The 27,494-nt window shown below is 42.3% G+C and overlaps 1 protein-coding gene across 6 annotated transcripts in view; it reads left to right on the top strand.

Annotated features, from left to right (window-relative positions):
- The window catches only part of arhgef12b (Rho guanine nucleotide exchange factor (GEF) 12b), a 121,941-nt gene that overhangs the window by 37,617 nt on the left and 56,830 nt on the right, over positions 1-27,494 (top strand). For all 6 annotated transcript variants that reach the window (XM_055941779.1, XM_055941777.1, XM_055941780.1 and 3 more), the window contains 2 exons: positions 21,163-21,183; positions 21,843-21,937. In XM_055941779.1, the coding sequence (XP_055797754.1) occupies positions 21,163-21,183; positions 21,843-21,937 (116 nt within the window). Of the gene's footprint in view, positions 1-21,162; positions 21,184-21,842; positions 21,938-27,494 lie in introns of those variants that run through there.

Genomic DNA, 27,494 nt, shown 5'->3' on the forward strand with positions numbered 1-27,494 from the left:
TGGTCAGGCTCCGGAGACGGGCACATCACGCTCCACTCCCTAGCATACTACTCGCCAATGTCCAGTCTCTTGACAACAAGGTTGATGAAATCCAAGCAAGGGTAGCATTCCAGAGAGACATCAGAGACTAACGTTCTTTGCTTCACGGAAACATGGCTCACTCGAGAGACGCTATAAGAGTCGGTGCAGCCAGCTGGTTTCTTCACGCATCACGCCGACAGAAACAAGCATCTTTCTGGTAAGAGGAGGGGCGGGGGGGTATGCCTTATGATTAACTTCTTCTGGCTGCAAGCCCGAGGCCGGCCACAATATGACAACAGCCACTTCAAGTGCAGGGCACGAAATTCAAAATATATTTTTAGAAATATTTAACTTTCACACATTAACAAGTCCAATACAGCAAATGAAAGATACACATCTTGTGAATCCAGCCAACATGTCCGATTTTTAAAATGTTTTACAGCGAAAACAGCACGTATATTTATGTTAGCTCACCACCAAATACAAAAAAGGACAGACATTTTTCACAGCACAGGTAGCATGCACAAAGCCAACCTAACCAAGAACCAACCAAACTAACTAACAAACAACTTCATCAGATGACAGTCTTATAACATGTTATTCAATAAATCTATGTTTTGTTCGAAAAATGTGCATATTTCAGGTATAAATCATAGTTTACGTTGCAGCTACAATCAGAAATTGCACCGAAAGCAGACAGAATAATTACAGACACCAACGTCAAATACCTAAATAATCATCATAAAACATGTCTGAAAAATACATAGTGTACAGCAAATGAAAGACAGGCATCTTGTGATTCCAGCCAATATTTCCGATTTCTTAAGTGTTTTACATCGAAAACACAATATAGCGTTATATTAGCTTACCACAATAGCCAGAAACACAAGCCATTTCCCAGTAGCAAAAGTTAGCGATCGTAACAAACCAGCAAAAGATATAATTTTTGACTAACCTTGATAAGCTTCATCAGATGACAGTCCTATAACATCAGGTTATACATACACTTATGTTTTGTTCGAAAATGTGCATATTTAGAGCTGAAATCAGTGGTTATACATTGTGCTAACGTAGCATCTTTTTCCCACAACGTCCGGATATTTTTCTGACACTTTTTCTGACACACATATTCTGACCAAATAGCTATTCATAAACATAACTAAAAAATACATGTTGTATAGGAAATGATAGATACACTAGTTCTTAATGCAATCGCCGTGTTAGAATTCTAAAAATAACTTCATTACGACATCCAGTTTAGGTATAGCGAGAGAGTGCCCAAAAGCTGGGCGCAAACGACTAGCACAACATGTTCGACAGATATATGAAATAGCATCATAAAATGAGTCCTACTTTTGCTGATCTTTCATAAGAATGTTGTACAAGGGGTCCTTTGTCGGGAACAATCGTTGTTTGGATTTAGAACGGCCTTTTTCCCTCTCGATTTAGCAAGCACACTTGCCAAGTGGCGCGAATCTCTCCATGTCAACAAACGGAAGAGAACGGAACACGGCAAAACTCCCGAAAAAATTTCAATAATCTGATTAAACTATATTGAAAAAACATAATTTACGATGATATTGTCACGTATCAAATAAAATCAAAGCCGGAGATATTAGTCGTCCATAACGACAGCTTATCAGAAGGCAAATCCAGGTCCCTTGACGTGCTCTCCAGAAAACAGGAAACTGGTGACACGTCATACAAAGAGCTATTATACGAGCCCAGATCAAGTTATTCACGCCATTTCTTCTCTCACTCCTTGTCGACATCTAATGGAAGACGTATGACGTGCATCTAAACGAATAAATATCAAGGACTTTAATAGGCAGCCCCTAGAAGAGAGCATCGACTTCAGATTTTCCACTTCTTGTCAGGAAGTTTGCTGCAAAAGGAGTTCTGTTTTACTCACAGATATAATTCAAACGGTTTTAGAAACTAGAGAGTGTTTTCTATCCAATAGTAATAATAATATGCATATTGTACGAGCAAGAATTGAGTACGAGGCCGTTTGAAATGGGTACCTTTTATCCGGCTACTCAATACTGCCCCTGCAGCCCAAACAGGTTAACGAGACGTGGTGTGATCATAACAACATACAGGAACTCAAGTCCTTCTGTTCACCTGACTTAGAATTCCTCACAATCAAATGTCGACTGCATTATCTACCAAGGGAATTCTCTTCGTTTATAATCACAGCCGTATATACACTGCTCAAAAAAATAAAGGGAACACTTAAACAACACAATGTAACTCCAAGTCAATCACACTTCTGTGAAATCAAACTGTCCACTTAGGAAGCAACACTGATTGACAATAAATTTCACATGCTGTTGTGCAAATGGAATAGACAAAAGGTGGAAATTATAGGCAATTAGCAAGACACCCCCCAAAACAGGAGTGATTCTGCAGGTGGTGACCACAGACCACTTCTCAGTTCCTATGCTTCCTGGCTGATGTTTTGGTCACTTTTGAATGCTGGCGGTGCTCTCACTCTAGTGGTAGCATGAGACGGAGTCTACAACCCACACAAGTGGCTCAGGTAGTGCAGTTCATCCAAGATGGCACATCAATGCGAACTGTGGCAAAAAGGTTTGCTGTGTCTGTCAGCGTAGTGTCCAGAGCATGCAGGCGCTACCAGGAGACAGGCCAGTACATCAGGAGACGTGGAGGAGGCCGTATGAGGGCAACAACCCAGCAGCAGGACCGCTACCTCCGCCTTTGTGCAAGGAGGTGCACTGCCAGCGCCCTGCAAAATGACCTCCAGCAGGCCACAAATGTGCATGTGTCTGCTCAAACGGTCAGAAACAGACTCCATGAGGGTGGTATGAGGGCCCGACGTCCACAGGTGGGGGTTGTGCTTACAGCCCAACACCGTGCAGGACGTTTGGCATTTGCCAGAGAACACCAAGATTGGCAAATTCGCCACTGGCGCCCTGTGCTCTTCACAGATGAAAGCAGGTTCACACTGAGCAGATGTGACAGAGTCTGGAGACGCCGTGGAGAACGTTCTGCTGCCTGCAACATCCTCCAGCATGACCGGTTTGGCGATGGGTCAGTCATGGTGTGGGGTGGCATTTCTTTGTGGGGCCGCACAGCCCTCCATGTGCTCGCCAGAGGTAGCCTGACTGCCATTAGGTACCGAGATGAGATCCTCAGACCCCTTGTGAGACCATATGCTGACACATGCACATTTGTGGCCTGCTGGAGGTCATTTTGCAGGGCTCTGGCAGTGCACCTCCTTGCACTAAGGCAGAGGTACCGGTCCTGCTGCTGGGTTGTTGCCCTCCTACGGCCTCCTCCACGTCTCCTGATGTACTGGCCTGTCTCCTGGTAGCGCCTGCATGCTCTGGACACTACGCTGACAGACACAGCAAACCTTTTTGCCACAGTTCGCATTGATGTGCCATCCTGGATGAACTGCACTACCTGAGCCACTTGTGTGGGTTGTAGACTCCGTCTCATGCTACCACTAGAGTGAGAGCACCGCCAGCATTCAAAAGTGACCAAAACATCAGCCAGGAAGCATAGGAACTGAGAAGTGGTCTGTGGTCACCACCTGCAGAATCACTCCTGTTTTGGGGGGTGTCTTGCTAATTGCCTATAATTTCCACCTTTTGTCTATTCCATTTGCACAACAGCATGTGAAATGTATTGTCAATCAGTGTTGCTTCCTAAGTGGACAGTTTGATTTCACAGAAGTGTGATTGACTTGGAGTTACATTGTGTTGTTTAAGTGTTCCCTTTATTTTTTTGAGCAGTGTATTTCCCCCCAAGCAGACACATCGACTGCACTGAACGAACTTTATCTGACGATGTAAATTGGAAACCACACATCCTGAGGCTGCATTCATTGTAGCTGGGGATTTTAACCTTTCAGGAGCCTCTATCCCGGGTCCGGGAGCACCCCCCCCCCCCCCCCCCCCCCCGCCCCCACTGATTAGCATCGCTAGCATAGCGTCACAATTAAATAGTAGCATCTAAATATCATTAAATCACAAGTCCAAGACACCTAATGAGAGATACAGATCCTGTGAATAAAGCCACCATTTCAGATTTTTAAAATGTTTTACAGGGAAGACACAATATGTAAATCTATTAGCTAAACACGTTAGCAAAAATCACAATTTTTCTTTGTCCACCATTTTCTCTCAACACCAGTAGCTATCACCAATTCGGCTAAATTAAGATATTGATAGCCACTAACCAAGAAAAAACCTCATCAGATGACAGTCTGATAACATATTTATGGTATAGGATAGGTTTTGTTAGAAAAATGTGCATATTTCAGGTATAAATCATAGTTTGCCATTGCAGCCAGCATCACAAATCTCACCAAAGCGACTAGAATTACTACAGAGAGCAACTTGTATTACCAATTTACTCATCATAAAACATTTCTTAAAAATACAGAGCACATAGCAATGGAAAGACACAGATCTTGTGAATTCAGACAACATTTCAGATTTTCTAAGTGTTTTACGGCGAAAACACAATAAATCGTTATATTAGCATACCACATATGCAAACGTTACCCGAGCACTGATTCAAGCCAAAGAGAGGGATATCGTTATCATCGCCAAAATATATTAATTTTTTCACTAACCTTCTCAGAATTCTTCAGATGACACTCCTGTAACATCATATTACAACATACATATAGAGTTTGTTCGAAAATGTGCATATTTAGCCACCAAAATCATGGTTAGACAGTGACAAAAGTAGCTCAGCTGGTCAGAAAATGTCCTGCACCATATTAGACAGTGATCTAGTCTTATACATAAATACTCATAAACTTGACTAAATAATACAGGGTGGACAGCGATTGATAGACAATTTAATTCTTAATACAATCGCGGAATTACATTTTTTAAATTATCCTTACTTTTCAATACAGGTTGCGCCAAGTGAAGCTATAGCAAACAAGATGGCGGCATAAGCGTTTAACATTTATCGACAGAAACACGATTTATCATCATAAATTGTTCTTACTATGAGCTGTTCTCCCATCAGAATCTTGGACAATGAATCCTTTCTTGGGTCTAATCTTCTTTTGGTCGAAAGATGTCCACTTGTCCGTCGAAATGCCCACTAACGTACGACCGGGACCGCGAAACGTGCCCGGAGCTTCAAAGTCTATTACAAAGCAATGCCTCAAAATCGCACTAAACGGATATAAATTGCTATAAAACGGTTTAAATTAACTACATTATGATGTTTCTAACACCTATAACAAGTAAAAAGATGACCGACGCTATATTACTGGCTAAACCAAGGCTTGGAAAAAGGCCAGTCAGATATCCTTCTTGCGTTGAGCGCAGTGTCCAAAGGAACTCTACTTCCGGTATTTGGTGATTTATAGAGCCAATGATTGCGCAATCGACTCCATTCAAATTGTCACCACTTACTGACATCTAGAGGAAGGCGTGGGCAGTGTTTGTATCTCATAGGATTAACAGAGACTTTTAAAACTGATCTGGAACCAGAGGCCAAGATGTCTAAATCTCACACACTGGGAGGAAAAGTGCTGTAGAATGAGTTTTGTTTCACTCAGAGACATAATTCAAACGGCTATAGAAACTAGAGTTTTTCTATCCAATAATAACAATAATATGCATATTGTACGAGCAAGAATTGAGTACTAGGCAGTTTAATCTGTAGAGAAAATTATGCTAATGCGAAACAGCACCCCCTATAGTTGCAAGAAGTTAACAAGGCTAATCTGAAAACAAGACTCCCTAAATTCTATCAGCATATCGATTGTGCTACCAGGGCTGGTAAAACCCTGGATCATTGTTATTCTAACTTCCGCGACGCATATAAGGCCCTCCCCCGCCCTCCTTTTGGAAACGCTGACCACAACTCCATTTTGTTGCTTCCAGCCTACAGACAGAAACTAAAACAAGAATCTCCCGCGCTCAGGTCTGTTCAACGCTGGTCCGACCAATCTGATTCCACGCTTCAAGACTGCTTCGATCACATGGATTGGGATATGTTCCGCATTGTGTCCAACAACAACATTGATGAATACACTGATTCGGTGAGCGAGTTCATTAGAAAGTGCATCGGCGACGTTATACCCACAGCAACGATTAAAACATTCTCAAACCAGAAACCGTGGATTGATGGCAGCATTCGTGCGGAACTGAAAGCGCAAACCACTGCTTTTAACCAGGGCAAGGTGACCAGAAACATGACCGAATACAAACAGTGTAGCTATTCCCTCCGCAAGGCAATCAAACAAGCTAAGTGCCAGTATAGAGACAAAGTAGAGTCGTAATTCAACTGCTCAGACACAAGAGGTATGTAGCAGGGTCTACAGGCAATCACGGATTACAAAAAGAAAACCAGCCCCGTCGCGGACCAGGATGTCTTGCTCCCAGACAGACTAAATCACTTTTTTGCTCGCTTTGAGGACAATACAGTGCCACTGACACGGCCCGCTACCAAAACCTGCGGGCTCTCCTTCACTGCAGCCGAGGTGAGTAAAACATTTAAACGTGTTAACCCTCGCAAGGCTGCAGGCCCAGACGGCATTCCCAGTCGCGTCCTCAGAGCATGCGCAGACCAGCTGGCTAGTGTGTTTACGGACATATTCAATCAATCCTTATCCCAGTCTGCTGTTCCCACATGCTTCAAGAGGGCCATTGTTCCTGTTCCCAAGAAAGCTAAGCTAACTGAGCTAAACGACTACCGCCCCGTAGCACTCACTTCCGTCGTCATGAAGTGCTTTGAGAGACTAGTAAAGGACCATATCACCTCCACCCTACCTGACACCCTAGACCCACTCCAATTTGCTTACCGACCAAATTGGTCCACAGACGACGCAATCGCAACCACACTGCACACTGCCCTAACCCATCTGGACAAGAGGAATAACTATGTGAGAATGCTGTTCATCGACTACAGCTCAGCATTTAACACCATAGTACCCTCCAAACTCGTCATCAAGCTCGAGACCCTGGGTCTCGACCCCGCCCTGTGCAACTGGGTACTGGACTTCCTGACGGGCCGGCCCCAGGTGGTGAGGGTAGGTAACAACATCTCCACCCCGCTGATCCTCAACACTGGGGCCCCACAAAGGTGCGTTCTGAGCCCTCTCCTGTACTTCCTGTTCACCCACGACTGCGTGGCCATACACGCCTCCAACTCAATCATCAAGTTTGCGGACGACACTACAGTGGTAGGCTTGATTACCAACAACGACGAGACGGCCTACAGGGAGGAGGTGAGGGCCCTCGGAGTGTGGTGTCAGGAAAATAACCTCACACTCAACGTCAACAAAACAAAGGAGATGATTGTGGACTTCAGGAAACAGCAGAGGGAGCACCCCCCTATCCACATTGACGGGACAGTAGTGGAGAGGGTAGTAAGTTTTAAGTTCCCCGGCATACACATCACGGACAATCTGAATTGGTCCACCCACACAGACAGCGTTGTGAAGAAGGCGTAGCAGCGCCTCTTCAACCTCAGGAGGCTGAAGAAATTCGGCTTGTCACCAAAAGCACTCACAAACTTCTACAGATGCACAGTCGAGAGCATCCTGTCAGGCTGTATCACCGCCTGGTACGGCAACTGCTCCACCCACAACCGTAAGGCTCTCCAGAGGGTCGGAACTAGAAGCACAAGCATTTCGCTACACTCGCATTAACATCTGCTAACCATGTGTATGTGACAAATACAATTTGATTTGTTGTCCTGGCACCACACTGCCAGTTCTCTGACCTCCTCCCTATAGGCCGTTTCATCATTGTAGGTGGTCAGGCCTACCCCTGTTGTGTCGTCAGCAAACTTAATGATGGTGTTGGAGTCGTGTTTGGCCACCCAGTCGTGGGTGAACAAGGAGTACAGGAGGGGACTAAGTACACACCCCTGAGGGGCCCAGTGTTAAGGATCAGCTTGGCAGATGTGTTGTTGCCTACTCTTACCACCTCGGGGCGGCCCGTCAGGAAGTCCAGGATCCAGTTGCAGAGGGAGGGATTTAGTCCCAGAGTCCTTAGCTTAGTGATGAGCTTCGTGGGCACTATGGTGTTGAACGCTGAGCTGTAGTCAATGAACAGCATTCTCACATAGGTGTTCCTTTTTTCCAGGTGAGAAAGGGCAGTATGGAGTGCATCATCTGTGGATCTGTTTGGGCGGTATGCGAATTGGAGTGGGTCTAGGGTGTCCGGTAGGATGCTGTTGAGGTGATCCATGACCAGCCTTTTGAAGCACTTCATGGTTACCGACGTGAGTGCCACGGGGCGGTAATCATCTAGGAAGGTTACCTTCACTTCCTTGGGCACGGGGACTATGGTGTTCTGCTTGAAACATGTTGGTATTACAGACTCGGTCAGGGAGAGGTTGAAAATGTCAGTGAAGACACTTGCCAGTTGGTCCGCGCATGCTTTGAGTACATGTCCTGGTAATCCGTCTGGCCCAGCGGCTTTGTGAATGTTGACCTGTTTAAAGGTTTTGTTCACATCAGCTACCAAGAGCGTTATCACACAGTCATCCAGAACAGCTGGTGCTCTCGTGCATGCTTCAGTGTTGCTTGCCTCGAAGCGAGCATAAAAGGCATTTAGCTTGTCTGGTAGGCTTACGTCACTGGGCAGCTCACGTCTGGGTTTCCCTTTGTAGTCCGTAATAGTTTTCAAGCCCTGCTACATCCGACGAGCGTCAGAGCCGTGTAGTAGGACTTTGCTTGTTTGATGGTTCGTCTGAGGGCATAGCGGGATTTCTTATAAGTGCCCAGATTAGTCACTCGCTCCTTGAAAGTGGCAGCTCTAGCCTTTAGCTTGATGCAGATGTTGCCTGTAATCCATGGCTTCTGGTTGGGATATGTACGTACAGTCACTGTGGGGACGACGTCGTCGATGCACTTATTGATGAAGCCAATGACTGAGGTGGTGTACTCCTCAATGCCATTGGATGAATCCCGGAACATATTCCAGTCTGTGCTAGCAAAACAGTCCTGTAGTGTAGCATCTTCGTCATCTGACCACTTCCATATTGAGCGAGTCACTGGCACTTCCTGCTTTAGTTTTAGCTTGGAATCAGGAGGATAGAATTATGTTCAGATTTGCCAAATGTAGAGCGATGGAGAGCTTTGTATGCATCTCTGTATGTGGAGTAAAGGTGGTCAAGGAATTTTTCCTCTGGTTGCACATGTGACATGCTGGTAAAAATTTCGTAAAACTGATTTAAGTTTGTCTGTATTAAAGCCCCTTGCCACTAAGGGCGCCGCTTCTGGGTGAGCATTTTCTGCTTTGCTTTTGGTCTTATAGAGTTGGTTGAGAGCGGTCTTAGTGCCAGCTTCGTTCTGTGGTGGTAAATAGACAGCTATGAATAATATAGATGAGAACTCTCTTGGTAGATAATGTGGTCTACAGCTTATCATAAGGTATTCTACCTCAGGCGAGCAATATCTTGAGACTTCTTTAATATTAGACATCGTGCACCAGCTGTTATTGACAAATAGACACACACCCCCACCCCTCGTCTTACCACAGGTAGCGTCTCTGTTCTGCCTGTCACGACTTCCGCCTAAGTCGGTTCCTCTCCTTGTTCAGGTGGCGTTTGGCGGTCGACTTCACCGGGCTTCTAGCCATCGCTGATCCACCTTTCATTTTCCATTTGTTTTGTTTTTGTTTTCTACACACCTGGTTTCTTTCCCCAATTACATGTTCATGTATTTAACCCTCTGTTTCCCCCATGTTTTTGTGCGTGATTGTTTCTATGTTCATTCGGTAGGTTATGGCTGGATTTCGACGGGTGCTGTTTTCACCCGTGCGTAATTGATTACCGTTTATTGTTGGTCAAGTATATTGTTACCTTTTGCCTTTTTTTTTGAGTAAAGTACGTTGCTCACTCATTCTGCTCTCCTGCGCCTGACTTCATGCACCAGCTACACCCACCTTCTGACACTGCCGGTGCTTAGAAAATCCCTCTAGCTCTATATTGTCCGTATCATCGTTCAGCCAGGTCTCGGTGAAAAATGTTACAGTTTTTAATGTCCCGTTGGTAGGATAATATTTATCGTAGGTCATCAATTTTATTATCCAATGATTGCACATTAGCAAGAAGAACGGATGGCAGGGGAGTTTACTCACTCGCCTACAGATCTTCAGATGGATGCCCGATCTGCAGCCCATTTTCCTGCGTCTTTTCTTCACGCAAAAGGCGGGGATCTGGGCCTGTTCCAGTGAAAGCAGGATATCCTTCTCGTTAAAGGAAAAAGTGTATTCCTTTCTGCGGTGAGTAATCACTGTTCTGATGTCCAGAAGTTATTTTCAGTTATAAGAGATGGTAGCAGCAACATTATGTACACAATAAGTTAAAAATAAAGTTACACAAAATGCAAAAAAACGAACAAAATAGCACAATCGGTTGGGAGAATGTAAAACGTCAGCCATGTTCTTCGGCGCCATCTTTCAAACATCCCCTCTTCCACTACTAGGCATACTCACTTCCTTGTCCCAAATTGCACCCTTTTTCCTTTATTGGGCTCTGGGCAATAATAGTGCACTATATAGGGAACAGGATGCCATTTGGGATGTCTCACCTTCTCTACCCTCTCACTATCTTCTCTATCCCCCTCTAGCCTCTCACTATCTTCTCTATCCCCCTCTACCCTCTCACTATCTTCTCTATCCCCCTCTAGCCTCTCCTACCATCTCAACCCTCCATTCTCACTCACTCACTCACTCACTCACTCACTCACTCACTCACTCACTAGTACTTTGACCAGGGGAGCAGTTGGTCTGCAGTGCTTTGAAGAGTTCACTGCCATCAGTAGCCTCAGAACTGCCTGGCATCAACATGCCTTTTTCTGCCTGGCATCAACATGCCTTTTTCTGTCTGGCGTCAACATGCATCTCTCTGCCTGGCATCAACATGTATCTCTCTGCCTGGCATCAACATGTATCTCTCTGCCTGGCATCAACATGCATCTCTCTGCCTGGCATCAACATGCATCTCTCTGCCTGGCATCAACATGCATCTCTCTGCCTGGCATCAACATGCATCTCTCTGCCTGGCATCAACATGCATCTCTCTGCCTGGCATCAACATGCATCGACACGCCTCTACCTGGAGCTTCTCTTCAAACTCAACTATTTTCCACCCTAAACGCAACATGCAACAATTTCAAAGGTTTTACTGAGATACAGTTCATTTAAGGAAATAAATGTGTTAGTCCCTAATCTATGGAATTCACATGACTGGGCAGGGGTGCAGCCATGGGTGGGAATAGGCCCACCAACTTGGCAGCCAGGCCCACCCACTGGGGAGCCAGGCCTAGCCAATCACAATGATTTCCCCCCCCCCACAAAAGTGCTTTATTAAAGACAGAAATACCCCCCCTTCAGACGATCTCGCAGGTGAAGAAGCCGGATGTGGATGTCCTGGGCTGGCGTGGTTACACGTGGTCTGCGGTTGTGAGGCTGGCTGGATGTACTGCCAAAATTCTCTAAAATGACGTTGGAGGCAGCTTATGGTAGAGACATGAACATTCCAATCTCTGACAACAGATCTGGTGGACATTCCTGCAGTCAGCATGCCAATTGCACGCTCACTCAAAACTTGAGACATCTGTGGCATTGTATTGTGATTGTATTGTGTGACAACTGTGTAATGATCATGCTGTTTAATCAGCTTCTTGATATGCAACACCTGTCAGGTGGATGGATTATTAGGATGATGATGATGATAGATTGGATTTATGTCGTGCTTCACAAACTGAATCAATTATGTCACTCTTAAATAAATAAAGAATACATATTTTCCAAGTGCTCAGAGCACTTTACATTGTAATGGTGGAACACATTTTCTCCTCATAAATGAATCTCTCTATCCAATACATATTTATTGCGGGTGCAGCAGGGATGTGTCCGTGCCCCCTCCAGTGTATTCCACAGAGGTTCCACTTCTCATGTGACTTTAGTGGTTCTAATGGGTCAATGCATTATTCATTGCCAAGTCTCCAATGTTTCTTCTCCCCCCAAGCTTATGGCCTGCCTTAAACGATAAGTTAAATATTACATAAATGTATTCATAAAAGCACCGTTTAAATGTCCCGGCACTACAAAAACAACTTATCCTCAAGCATTTTACCCCCAAACCTATTGTGTTGGTCGCTGTATCACTGTAGGCTAGCCTACAGCCTAGCTATGTGGAAACAAGACCAGGCCTTGCCTTCCCTGCCTGCCTAAAGGGATCAAACATGGTGGATATGGAGGTGCTGGCTAGTCTCTCTCAGGGGCTGGCTGGTTGTCTGTTCTTCTAGGGGATTTATCGTTCTCTCTCCCCCGTCCACACCCCCAGCCGTCCCTGGCTATGCTAATAAAACGTGAACAGACAGTGTAGCTTGAAGAAATGTACATCCCCAAGCCACGTCAGGATGCACACTCTCTGATCAGGCTTATTGGGGCAGAACGAGAGGGGAGTGCCTGCTCCCTCCCTTCAGGCCCTGGAGAATGAGGGATGGTGAAAGAGGGGGTGCAGGATTAAGGGAGTTGCCGCTGTGTGTGAGTGTGTGTGGTCTGTTACCCTTTCAAGGCCAATAACTTGAATTTCCCTAGATACAGTTAGCATTCCTGTGCATGCCACACAAAATAAACACCTTTGTTTTGAATAAGAGTACGGCCCCCATTGAAGAAATTATTTCACAGTACTCTGTTCCAATGTTGTTGTTGAATTCTTCAAGTGTATTATAATCTTACCACTGTGCATGCAGTACCACAAATGGAGTTGTAGTAAGTATTTCGGCAATAACATCCCAATAGTCTCAATGTACAATATATCATCTTTACAGACTATCCTTATTGATATTTATAGGCTGGGTGGTTTGAGCCCTGAATGCTGATTGGCTGAAAGCTGTATATCAGACCATATACCACGGTATGACAAAACAAATATTTGTACTGCTCTAATTACGTTGTTAACCAGTTTATAATAGCAATAAGGAACCTCTGGGCTTTGAGGTATATGGCCAATATACCACGGCTAATGGGTGTATCCTCAGCCGTGGTATATTGGTCAAATACCACACTTCCTCGGGCCTTATTGCGTAATTATAGAACAGCGATAAATGTACAGTAATTCATTAGTATATTGACAGCCTTGAGTTAAATCGGCTTTTGGGTTTCAGTGGCAGACTTCCTGCGCTACTACGATACATTTACATTTTGATTTAATACATTTGATTCATGCAATGCTTCTCCAGTAGCTCAAAGCATCACCTTCACCTGAGTGCTACAGTCCCAGTCCATTCATTTGTTAATACGCTTACCTTGCAGTAATCCAGTTCAGCGATGATCGTGATCAAGTGTGTCTGTCTAGGTACTGGAGTTATTAGAATAATATACACATACAGTTATGGAGAAGGAGGGTTTACTGGGCTAACTTTGATAAATGACATACTAATCTGATGATATTGTCCTCCCTCAGGTCTTTGCCTGGAGGTAGCTCTTCTCTGAACGTAGACATGCCTGGCATGTACTCTAGGCTACTCTCACTCTAGACGCTTGTAATAATGATTTGTACTCTGTACTTTTCCAGAACTCAATCTCTCTCTCTTTCCTTGTTTACTCAATTCAATTCAAAGGGCTTTATTGGCATGGGAAACATATGTTTACAAGTGAAATAGATTATTTAAAAAAGTGAATAAAACAATAAAAAATTAACAGTAAATGTTATAGTTTCAAAGGAATAGAGACATTTCAAATGTTATAATTATTAGTGTTGTAATGATGTGCAAATAATTTAAGTACAAAAGGGAAAATAAAAACATAAATATGGGTTGAATTTACAATGGTGTTTGTTCTTCACTTGTTGCCCTTTTCTTGTGGCAACAGGTCACAAATCTTGCTGCTGTGATGGCACACTGGTTTTTCATCCAATAGATATGGGAGTTTATCAAAATTGGATTTGTTTTCAAATTCTTTGTGGGTCTGTGTAATCTGAGAGAAATATGTGTCTCTAATATGGTCATACATTTGGCAGGAGGTTAGGAAGTGCAGCTCAGTTTCCACCTCATTTTGTGGGCAGTGTGCACATAGCCTGTCTTCTCTTAAGAGCCAGGTCTTCCTACGGCAGGCTATGCTCACTGAGTCTGTACATAGTTAAAGCTTTCCTTAATTTTGCGTCAGTCAAAGTGGTCAGGTATTCTGCCACTACTCTTTGTTTAGGGCCAAATAGCATTCCCGTTGGTTCTTTTTTTTGTTAATTACTTGACACATTGGAAATAATTATCTTTTTGTTTTCTCATGATTTGGTTGGGTCTAATTGTGTTGCTGTCCTCCAGTTCCAACTTGCTTAGGGGATTCTTCTGTCGGTTAATCTCTTTGTAGGTGATGGCTTTGTTATGGAAGTTTTGGGAATAACTTCCTTTTAGGTGGTTGTAGAATTGAATGGCTCAATTCTGGATTTTGATAATTAGTGGGTATCGTCCTAATTCTGCTCTGCATGCATTATTTGGTGTTTTACGTTGTACACAGAGGATCTTTGCAGAATTCTGTGTCCATGAGTCTCAATTTGGTGTTTGTCCCATTTTGTGAATTATTGGTTGGTGAGTGGACCCCAGACCTCACAAACATAAAGGGCAATGGGTTGTATAACTGATTCATGTATTTTTAACCAGATCCTAATTGGGATGTCAAATTGTATGTTATTTTTGATGGTGTAGAAGGCCCTTGCCTTGTCCTTCTTGCCTTGTCCTTCTTGCCTTACTCTCTCTCTCTAGCTCTATCTCTATCTCTATTGGCATGGGAAACATATGTTTACGTTTCAAAGGAATAGAGACATTTCAAATGTCATATTATGGCTGTGTACTCTCTCTCCCTTTGTTGTAAATTCACCACTGTGTATCTCTTCAAGTGCTATATTCTGTTGGTCAGACTGTGCTGTGTTCTGATGTGTTCAGTGGAGGAAGCAGTATGTTCAAGACTAGTTGTCTTATCTCACAAGCCCAGGTTCACCTTTCTTGTGAGCAGAGCAGCAGAGTTCTAGCCTCGCAAGCTGCCTGATCCCAAAAGCTTCCATGAATGTTTGCTGCATGGATATCATGATAGCGCAGCGGGAATCATTCTGGTATTTACGAGGCTGGCAGAGTTCACCTCAAATCCACTTCAATTAGTTTTATGGTTAGGGCTGAGTGCAGGTCAAATGTGATGTTTCAAGTTGACCATTTTCTATTGTAACATAGGGATCCTCAACGTGTACTTGAATCAGTTTCAATGGGCAGTTGCGATAGGAAAGAAGGCTCAACATCCATTTCAGGATATCACTGTTTCTACTTGAGGAGGCATGAAGTTTACCCCCAAACTGGATGTTCTTTCTAAATGCCACTCCTCCTCAAAATGTGACCTCATATGGAACGGAGAGTGAAATGAAAGAAGTAGCCAGAACTGGTGATTCACGACAAGCTTCTCTCTGAAAAATGTGTGCTTTGGATCCAACACAAGGGGAAAGGGTTAAGCATCTCTGGCCCTGTAGCCTGTCTCGAAAAGGGATCAGGCCAGTTCCCAAAGACGTCCCTTTTCGAGTCCTGCTGCTGCAGTGCTGTTGCTCTCTATGCACTTTATCACTTTCCCCCCTCTTCTCAGTATTGTTTTGAAGCTCTTCCATAGACCTGACTGGCTTCAAAATCTTATAAAATGGCAGTGTCCACGTGCCAGGCCCCTTGGGCAAACTTGTTACCTCAGTCACACTTCCCAAAAAGCTTAATTTAGCTTAGAAGGCACCACTGAGTGAGGAGCACTTTCTGGCACTCCATTTGTTATTGTAACAGTTTTAGAGACTCCACTGCAGTGAAGCGTGAAAGCGTTTACATGTGTCTCAGACCGGTGGGATAGACATGTTTGAGGTGATGCAGGAATGGTGTTCAACCCTCTACATGTGGGGCTGGCACAAAATTAACTTCCTTGAGTGCATCCCTCTGTAGAACTCTGGTGCTGTTTTCTTTCCTTTACCTTGTTCACTTGTGTCAGGTCAGTAAAATCAAAGAGGATGGGAAGTGTTCTGTCTTAGTAATAAGCATCTTTGGTGACATTGCTCATAGGAAAAACGTATAAGTGGATTCAGGAGGGAGGCAATGGGATGTGACAATCACAGAACTTTAATGTTATATGCAGTGGCTCAAGTGGCTCATCAGTGATGATGTTTTGCTTGCCATTTAAAACCTTCTTTAGGCTGCCATTGCTGCACTGCCAAAGCTATAGCGTTTATAATTTACCCATTTTCTTTAGGATTTCATGTAATAAATTGAGAGGATCATTCAATTATTTCAAGATAACCATAGGGTCTACTTGAGTTTTGCTAAATGCTTGTCCATTTCTGAGTAGTCTCTTGCTATATGATGTGAGCTTGGCCTTGTAGACAAAAAGTAGACAATAAATGTAGTATTGATAAAGATTATTTAATTTAAGGAATTCATTTTATAACATGATCAAAATGAACTCTGAATAAATTAAAACCTACTTGCGGCAGGACTTAACTCTCTGTTAAAGCTAACAGCTAATTATTAAAGGATAGCAATCGATTTCACTACACTTGAATCTGTCACACCCTGACCTTAGAGAACCTTTTTATTTCTCTATTTGGTTAGGTCAGGGTGTGATTTGGGTGGGCATTCTAGTTTTTCTTTTTCTTTGTTGGCCGGGTATGGTTCCCAATCAGAGGCAGCTGTCTATCGTTGTCTCTGATTGGGAATCATACTTAGGCAGCCTTTTTTCCACCTTTAGTTTGTGGGATCTTGTTTTTGGTTAGTTGCTGTGTTAGCGCTACAAAACTTTACGTGTCGTTTATTTTTTTCTTGTTTTTGGTGTTCATTTAATAAATTGATGATGTACGTCTACCACGCTGCACCTTGGTCCAATCCATCTTTCGATGAGCTTGACAGAATCTTTGTGTTTCCCATTGATCTGCCTTGTAAGCTAACAAGCACATTGTTCCCCGTAAGCTTTCAACGTACCCATTAGGCCTCTTTTTATCCATTCTGAATGAGTCTGCATTTAAGTATCTAAATATCAGCTAAATCCCTTTCTTACCCAAAGCTAGCTGCACTAGCTGCTTAGCCACCACCCAGTGAGACTGATGTCTGTCCTCACCCAGACAGTATATCCTCTGGCCTGCCTCCTAATCTCCCCAGGGCACATCAGAGGAGAACCAGTTTAATAACTCCTCTTCGTCCGAGACAGTGTAGTAGTGAATCACATGTCTCTATTTGGCAGGGGTTCAATATGACTGGGTTGATGTCAGATTTGTTTTATTGAATGATGTTCATTTACTTTAACAAGTGTGCTATTTGGTTGAATTAAATAATGACCATTTCAACTATTAAGAAGTGTTTCTTAAATCCAAGGTGGTAGCAGTGGAAAGGTGTATCACAGTGTTTTTTGTAAATGTTATATATTAGGGATTTTGTCCATGATTAAACTGAGCTATGTTTTTTTCTGTGTCAAAAGAGATTTCCAAGTACGAGCTCTGCAGCCTAGGTACTAACACAGGATCCTCCAAATCCTGCCCCCTCCTGCCTTCTCTGAAAGATACCCACTCCCACTCATCCCCCTCCTATTTTCCTTTCCAATCTCCCCTCTCATCCCCCCTTCTCCCACATTCAGGAAATGGGAGGCCTGCCAGAAGCGCTCTCTGTTTCCGGGAATCTGTCCCACAATGCCGCAATGTAGTAAGCTGGCTTTGACGTGAGCGCCATTGTTCAAAGTGCAGGCCCCATTGTCTGAGGGAAGGAACAGCAGCAAAAACAAAAAGCACCCGCGGAAGGAGGTGGAGAGGTGGAGATAGAGAGAGGGGCCTGTGCTATTTATATTAAGAACCCAGCCACCTCCTATCTCTCAGACTTAGGCATCTGGGTAGGGATCTGCATGTTTGATATGCCAACCAGTGGAACAACTTGGACCAAGAAAGTGCCTGAGGACATGAGGCTTATGTTGGCATCGCCACACCACCACCCTTTTGATTATGAAATGAATTCAAGTGGGTCTGGTGTTCCATCATTTCTGGTCCCTCTGAGTAACGGTGGTGGTTGTGATCCTGTGATGTGTAAGCAGATGATGAAAGATGTACCTATGATAGTGCAGTCTACTGGTTAGCAGCATGTCATGAGACAGATGGCAAGGTGGGTTTGGAGGTGGGGGGTTAGAAGCTGGCTGTCTCTGACTGATGATGTCACTCAGTACACAGAAACATGCAAATGACAAGGAATTTTATTTTGTATTTATTTATTTTACCTTTGTTTAAGCAGGTAGGCAAGTTGAGAACAAGTTCTCATTTACAACTGCGACCTGGCCAAGATAAAGCAAAGCAGTTCGACACATACAACAACAGAGTTACACATGGAGTAAAACAAACATACAGTCAATAATACAGTAGAAAAATAAGTCTATATACAATGTGAGCAAATGAGGTGAGATAAGGGAGGTAAAGGCAATAAAAAGGGCACGGTGGTGAAGTAAATACAATATAGCAATTAAAAACACTGAAATTGTAGATTTGCAGTAGGTGAATGTGCAATGTAGAAATACTGGGGTGCAAGGGAGCAAAATAAATAAATATATACATTAGGGGATGAGGTAATTGTTTGGGCTATTTATAGATGGCCTATGTACAGGTGCAGTGATCTGTGAGCTGCTCTGACAGCTGGTGAGGGAGATAAGTGTTTCCAGTTTGAGATTTTTCTAGTTCGTTCCAGTCATTGGCAGCAGAGAACTGGAAGTAGAAGCGGCCAAAGGAGGAATTGGCCCTGGGGGTGACCAGTGAAATACACCTGCTGGAGCGCGTGCTACGGGTGGGTGCTGCTATGGTGACCAGCGAGCTAAGGCGGGACTTTACCTAGCAGGGTCTTGTAGATGACCTGGCCAGATAAAGCAAAGAAGGAAGACCAGAGCATGTTTTCATTAAGCGCCTCAGAGTAGGAGTGCTGATCTACGATCAGTTTTGTCTTTTAGATCTTAATGAATAAGGTTACCCCGGAACTGTTGATTTATATACTTATCTTTTAATGAAATATATGTTTCGAGTGTAATTTTCTTGACGTAGCATGCAATGACAATACAAACATGGTAGCAAATGGAGAATATAAGGTTGAACATGAGGCTGGTTTCAGATACCCAGATTAAGGATATTCCTGGACCAAAAAGCACTTTCAATAGATTCTCTCTTCAACATGTTTTAGTCCAGGTACAGGCCTGTGAAACCAGAGTATTTTTGCTAGAACAATAAACTTGTTGCTTGAATTAACACTTCTTGAGTATAATGAATACTCAGGGAGAAAAAGGTGTAGATTCACACGCAGAGCGGGAGGTGTTTATCGCAGAAGGCAGGAATCGTGGTCACAGGCAGGTAATTGTCGTACACAGGTAGGCAAACAAGCAGGTGAATCAAAACTAGGACTGAAGGCTATAACTGGTTCTCACAAACGAGCTAGGAAAAGGCTTAGTAGAGTCAAAACGAACAATAACTCACAAAGACACAAACAGAATGAACTGAACGAAATAAGGAGCTGATGAGACCAGGTGAGTAACTAACACAGGTGAAATCAATGAACAAAAATGAAAGACAGGGCAACGTTCAAGAACACAATGAAACAGAACACAGATTGACTATGAAAATAAATACAGAACCTTACATAGAGCTACAATACATTTTACCTCACAGGGGTCCAATTTCATACAGTTTGTGAAATTTAACCTGTGTTGAAACAATTATTCTGAATGTCAAAGTGGAATTAGGTTTTTAAAAAAAAAATCATTTTTAAACATTTCTAAACTAAAATGTATTGAATCAATAAGTATTCAACCCCTTTGTTATGGCAAGCCTAAATAAGTTCAGGAGTAAAAATGTGCTTAACAAGTCACATAATAAGTTGCATGGACTCACTCTGTGTACAGTAATAGTATTTAACGTGATTTTTGAAGGACTGCCTCGTCTCTGTTCCCCGCACATACAATTATCTGTAAGGTCCCTCAGTCGAGCAGTGAATTTCAAACACAGATTCAACCACAAAGGCCAGGGAGGTTTTCCAATGCCTTGCAAATAAGTTATTAATTACACTTTGGATGGTGCACTGTGTCAATACACCTACAGTAGTCACTACAAAGATACAGGCGTCCGTCCTAACTCAGTTGCCAGAGAGGAAGGAAACCGCTCAGGGATTTCACCATGAGGCCAATGGTAACTTTAAAACAGTTACAGGGTTTAATGGGTGTGATAGGAAAAAGGATCTGTCACCAACATTGTAGTTACTCCACAATACTAACCTAAATGACAGAGTGAAAAAAAAAAAGTTTTTCCAAAACATGCATCGTGTTTGCAATAAGGCACTAAAGTAAAATGTACTTTATTTAATGAATGCAAAGCATTATGTTTGGGGAAAATCCAACACAACCCATCACTGAGTACCAGTCTTCATATTTTAAGCATGGTGGCGGCTGAATCATGTTATGGGTATGCTTGTCATCGGCGAGGACTAGGGAGTTCTTTTTAGGATAAAAAGAAACGGAATAGAACTAAGCACAGGCAAAATCCTAGAGGAAAACCTGCTTTCCAACCAACACTATGAGACAAATTCACCTTTCAGCAGGACAATAACCTAGAACACAAGGCCAAATCTTCACTGGAGTTGCTTACCAAGATGACATTGAATGTTCTTGAGTGGCCTAGTTACAGTTTTGACTTAAATCAGCTTGAAAATCTATGGAAAGAAAATGGCTTTCTTGCAATGATCAACAACCAACTTGACAGAGCTTGAAGAATTTTTGAAAGAATAATGTGCAAATATTGTAAATTCCAGGTGTATGAAGCTCTTAAAGACTTACCCAGAAATACTCACAGCTGTGATCACTGCCGAAGGTGATTCTAACATGTATTGACTCAGGGGTGTGAATACTAATGTAAATTAGATATTTCTGTATTTCTTTTTCAATACATTTGCTAAAATGTATAAAAACACGTTTTCACATTGTCACTATGGGGTATTGTGTGCAGATGGGTAAGAAATGTTTTATATTTAATCCATTTGGAGTTCAGGCTGTAACACGTGGAATAATTTAAGGGGTATGAAGGCACTGTACACTTAGAACAGGGTTTTACCAATGACAAATAGTATAATAGTATTCTAATCCTTTCTCGTCTTTGTTTTCACAGGTTTTCCAAAAAAGCAACCAGGTCAGAGTTTTTTCCTTGCTTCGCAAATCTTTGTCCACATTGTCAATCACAACAGACTACAATCATGACCTCCAGACAAACATCACCATATAACTAGAATGTATTACCAAAAAATAAATGATATGCCCCTAAGAGTTGGGTCACCTGGTATGCGTCCTAAATGGAACTCTATTCACTATTTAGTGTACTATTTTTGACCTGGCCCTGGTTAAAAGTAGTGTATTAAATAAGGAATAGGGTTCCATTTCAGATGCTGCCCTGTATTTGAGTTGATTTAGCTGGATATGAGGCTTTTGGACCCCATACCATGCCTGACACCCTGATAAGCATGTTAAGATGACACCTCATGTATCTAGAATCTGATGGTGCAGTCTTCCTCCTAAGCCGTAGGGATTTGGCTCTCTATTTCGTCTGGTAAAGGGTCTAAGTCCCAGGTGTCTAAGATACAGTATGTCTGAGAGAGTATTGTAACAGATAATATTACGTGAAAGTATAATATAATGGGGTCGTTCCACAAATAGAGTGACTTTTTAAGTATACATTTTTCACCAATATTGAAATTTAAAAGCCTGGTTGAAAACCTGCACAGACGTGCGAAATCTGATGTCCTGTGTATGTGTGTGTTTCTCACCATGCCATCTGTGTTTGTGTGTTCCCAGGACCCCTAGCATTCTCAGCAAGGACCATCCCCCAGACAAGAATCCCAAGAGTGACAAAAACACAGTCCCACCTGCGCATGAGTTTGACCCTACAGGTAAGTGTGCACGCACAAGCATACACACATACACAAACAAACAGAAAACAGGACTTGCGCACACTTGCAACATACACTCATTGAACAAATTGTGCAAGCACAAAATATAATACACACCTCAATCCATTTCAATGTCTAATCTAATTTTCCAGTTGGTTGGTGCAGTGTATTACTGTTGGTCAGTTACTGGTGATAACTAATAATCATTTGACACAATATTAGCTACTGACCAAATAAACTAAATTATATGGAAATAGTAATTAACAGCTCCTTATGGAGTGGAAAGAGTTTCTGTTAGTGGCGAATCCTAACTTCATAGCGACCATTAATGCACATTGGGGTTGTTTCAAAATTAAAAGAAACTCTTTCACTGTTTACTGTATTGTCTGATATAAGCTCAAGCCAATCACTGTTATTAGACCCTTTCAGACTGTAAACGTGTCATTGATCCTGTTGTGGGTAGCACTCCGCTTCACTCACTCACACACATTAGATAATTGAATGTAAATTATGCAGCGTGTCGATGTGATAAGTGCTGCGGTGACATGCTGTAGCCTAGGTGGGAGCTACTAGAAACCAAACGGAAGAAAACAAACCGAAGAAGGGCGGGACTACCTGGACGTGTCCAATAGGAAACATTTGTTTTTGTTTTCCGTTGCAAAACGTTTTGCTACGCTGTGCACTAATGTATACGACCCTGGGAACGGAAAATGTTTTGCAACAAAAACAATAGTTTCTTATTGGCCAAGTTCACGTAGTCCCTCCCTCTTTTTTTTATTTGATACCTAATGAATAAGACCCTGTTATTAAAGGTCCACTCTGGAGACGAGGGGTTAATGTTTGGTCTGGGGTGGGGGGGTCAAATGGGAGCACCATGGCTCCCCAGCTGACAGCCAGATTAACAGCCAACACCAGGCTGATGCTTATCTTCTGTTAGGCTGGGGAAACAGGAGCGGCAGCAGGATGAAACTCACACACACACACACTGGTTAATAGTGCGCTTTGAGCCCTAGTCATGTGATGAGGTAGTCTACTCTTCAGACAGGCACAGCACCACAATCCCTCCCATTTTAGCCACATACTATTGGGTGCTAGCGGTCTAGTCTTTATTTTTTATGTGCAATGAGCATACACAGATGCAGGCACCCTTCCCAACTCAGTTGCCGGAGAGGAAGAAACCGCTCAGGGATTTCACCATGAGGCCAATGGGGACTTTAAAACTGTTACAGAGCTTAACTTCTCTGGGATATGTGGGACGTTACCCACTTGGCCAAAAGCCAGTAAAAATGCAGAGCGCCAAATTCAAAGAAATTACTATAAAAATCTAACCTTCATGAAATCACACATGAAAGACACCAAATTAAAGCTACACTTGTTGTGAATCCAGCCAACATGTCTGATTTCAAAAAGGATTTACGGCGAAAGCACACCTTGCGATTATGTTAGGTCAGTACATAGCCACAGAAAAACACAGCCATTTTTCCAGCCAACGAGTGGAGTAACAAAAAGCAGATGACGTACTTCTTCATTACACAAAGGAAAAACCCTCAAACAATTTCTAAAGACTGTTGACATCCAGTGGAAGCGGAAGCGGTGGAAGCGGTAGGAACTTCCAGTGGAAGCGGTAGGAACTGCAAGAGTGACCTCAATTTCTTTTTATCTGAATGGTTTGTCCTCGGGGTTTCGCCTGCTAAATAGGTTCTGTTATACACACAGACATGATTCAAACAGTTTTAGAAACTTCAGAGTGTTTTCTATCCAAATCCACTAATAATATGCATATCTTATCTTCTGGGGATGAGTAGCTTGCAGTTGAATTTGGATATGCTTTTCATCCAAACGTGAAAATGCTGCCCCCTATCCTAGAGAAGTTAATGGCTGTGATAGGAGAAAACTGAGGATGGATCATCAACATTGTAGTTACTCCACAATACTAATTGACAGAGTGAAAAGAAGGAAGCCTTTACAGAATGCAAATATTTCAAAACCTGTGTTAATTTTCTATAATGCCTCTTACCAGATGTTGGGCATTATTAGTGGATTAGTGGACTGCGTTGTGCATGGTTAATTTGTAACAAAAAATACATTTTTGTAGACCAACTTGAAAGCCAGATCAGTGACTATTGCAAAAAAGCAGGTTAAACTATTTTGATAAAAAATTGAATTATGAGTGGGTCTTATGGTTGTGGAAGACTTATATTTAGCTTAGGTATAATTTTACAAGCTTTGAATTCATTATATTATTCCTTACTGTTTGAAATGCCGTCTATTGACGTTTAATTGCGCAACAATGGTTATTTAACCTTTTTTTAGTTTTTTATCGATATATTTATCGTGAATTGGCCATAAGTTTGAAAAACTTACGCTCCTCATCCAACCTGACAGAGCTTGAGAGGATCTGCAGAGAAGAATAGGATAAACTCCCCAAATACAGGTGTGCCAAGCTTGTAGCGTCATACCTAAGAAGACTCGAGGCTGTAATTGCTCCCAAAGGTGCTTCAACAAAGTACTGAGAAAGGGGTCGGAACACTTATGTAAATGTGATAGTTTTTTTTCTACAAATCTATTTTTGCTTTGTCATTATGGGGTATTGTGTGTACATTAATGAGGGGAAAAAACGATTGAATCCATTTTAGAATAAGGTTGTAACGTAACAAAATGTGGAAAAAGTGAAGGGGTGTGAATACTTTTCGAATGCACTGTGTGTATATATACAGCAATGTTCTAACTTCTATTTGAAAGCCTTCCCAGAAGAGGGGAGGCTGTTATAGCAGCAAATAGGAGACCAACTACATATTAATGCCCATGATTTTGGAATAGAAATATTTGACGAGCAAGTGTCCACATACGTTCGGTCATGTAGTGATATCTCACTGTTTCTTAACCTATCATTCAATAGCTCAACCTGTGCTGGTCCATGATATGTTGCTGACCGGTCTCTGAGACTTTAATCTGGGAGTTCTACAGAATTAGTTTTAATGTAAACTGTCCCGCTAGGAGGAAAGAACATGGCTTGCTGGTCGCTGGTACAAAAGAGGTTAAGAAACATTTATCTTTATGCCTTAATTTTCTTTGTCTGAGAGCCATTTTAGGCTTGGCTTTTCTCAGAATCCTTCTTCTTTTGAATTCTGAATTCTGCTTGTTAATTCTGAATTCTCTTAACTAGAGGTCGACCGATTTATAAGAATGTCCGATTAATTAAGGCCGATTTCAAGTTTTCATAACAATCGGAAATCGGTAATTTTGGACGCCAATTTTGCCAAATTGTTTATTTATTTATTTTTACACTTATTTTTTTTTTTTACACCTTTATTTAACTAGGCAAGTCAGTTAAGAACACATTCTTATTTCCAATGACAGCCTTGGAACGGTGGGATAACTGCCTTGCTCATTGGGATTCAATCTTGCAACCTTACGGTTAACTAGTTCAACGCTCTAACCACCTGCCTCACGAGGAGCCCGCCTGTTACGCGAATGCAGTAAGAAGCCAAGGTAAGTTGCTAGCTAGCATTAAACTTATCTTATAAAAAAACAATCAATCGATCAATCATAATCACTAGTTATAACTACACATGGTTGATATTACTAGTTTATCTAGCGTGTCCTGCGTTGCATATAATCGATGCAGTGCGCATTCGCGAAAAAGGACTGTCGTTGCTCCAACGTGTACCTAACCATAAACATCAATGCCTTTCTTAAAATCAGTACACAGAAGTATATATTTTTAAACCTGCATATTTAGCTAAAAGAAATCCAGGTTAGCAGGCAATATTAACAAGGTGAAATTGTGTCACTTCTCTTGCGTTCATTGCACGCAGAGTCGGGGTATATGCAACATTTTGGGCCACCTGGCTCATTGCGAACTAATTTGCCAGAATTTTACGTAATTATGACATACCATTGAAGGTTGTGCAATGTAACAGGAATATTTAGACTGATGGATGCCACCCATTAGATAAAATACGGAACGGTTCCGTATTTCACTGAAAGAATAAATGTTTTGTTTTCGAGATGATAGTTTCCGGATTCGACCATATTAATGACCTAAGGCTCGTATTTCTGTGTGTTATGTGATTTGATAGAGCAGTCTGACTGAGCGAAGGTGGGCACCAGCAGGCTCGTAAGCGTTCATTCAAACAGCACTTTCGTGCGTTTTGCCAGCAGTTCTGCTGTTTATGAATTCAAGCCTATCAACTCCCGAGATTAGGCTGGTGTAACCAATGTGAAATGGCTAGGTAGTTAGCGGAGTGCGCGCAAATAGCGTTTCAAACGTCACTCGCTCTGAGACTTGGAGTAGTTGTTCCGCTTGCTCTGCATGGGTAACGCTGCTTCGAGGGTGGCTGTTGTCAATGTGTTCCTGGTTCGAGCCCAGGTAGCGGCGAGGAGAGTGAATGGAAGCTATACTGGTACACTGGCAATACCAAAGTGCCTGTAAGAACATCCAAAGGTATATGAAATACAAATCGTATAGAGAGAAATAGTCCTATAATTCCTATAATAACTACAACCTAAAACTTCTTACCTGGGAATATTGAAGACTCATGTTAAAAGGAACCAGCACCTTTCACATGTTCTCATGTTCTGAGCAAGGAACTTAAACGTTAGCTTTCTTACATGGCACATATTGCACTTTTACTTTCTTCTCCAACACTTTGTTTTTGCATTATTTAAACCAAATTGAACATGTTTCATTATTTATTTGAGGCTAAATTGATTTTATTGATGTATTATATTAAGTTAAAATAAGTGTTCATTCAGTATTGTTGTAATTGTCATTATTACAAAAAATCGTCTGATTAATCGGTATCGGCTTTTTTGGTCCTCCGATAATCGGTATCGGCGTTGAAAAATCATAATCGGGCGACCTCTATTCTTAACCTCAGTTACCTTTTATTTCAGTTTAGTTGTTTTCAAGGAAGCATTATCTACATGTCCATACATAAATACATACAGTACCAGTCAAAAGTTAGGACACACCTATTCATTCAAGGGTTTTTCTTTTTTGACTATTTTCTACATTGTAGAATACTAGTGAAGACATCAAAACTAGGAAATAACACATATGGAATCATGTAGTAACCAAAAAAGTGTTAAACAAATCTAAATATATTTAGATTCTTCAAAGTAGCCACCCTTTGCCTTGATGACAGCTTTGCACACTCCTGGCATTCTCTCAACCTGCTTCACCTGGAATGCTTTTCTGACAATTTTGAAGGAGTTCCCACATGCTGAGCACTTGTTGGCTGCTTTTCCTTCACTCTGAGGTCCAACTCATCCCAAACCATCTCAATTGGGTTGAGGTCAGGTGATTGTGGAGGCCAGGTCATCTGATGCAGCACCATCACTCCCCTTCTTGGTCAAATAGACCTTACACAGCCTGGAGGTGTGTTTTGGGTCATTGTCCTGTTGAAAAACAAATGATAGTCCCATTAAGCGCAAACCAGATTGGATGGCGTGTCGCTGCAGAATGCTGTTGTAGCCATGCTGGTTAAGTGTGCCTTGAAATCTAAATAAATCACAGACAGTGTCACCAGCAAAGCACACACCATCACACCTC

The sequence above is a fragment of the Salvelinus fontinalis genome, chromosome 13 (genome assembly GCF_029448725.1).
Source record: "Salvelinus fontinalis isolate EN_2023a chromosome 13, ASM2944872v1, whole genome shotgun sequence".
NCBI lineage: Eukaryota > Metazoa > Chordata > Actinopteri > Salmoniformes > Salmonidae > Salvelinus > Salvelinus fontinalis.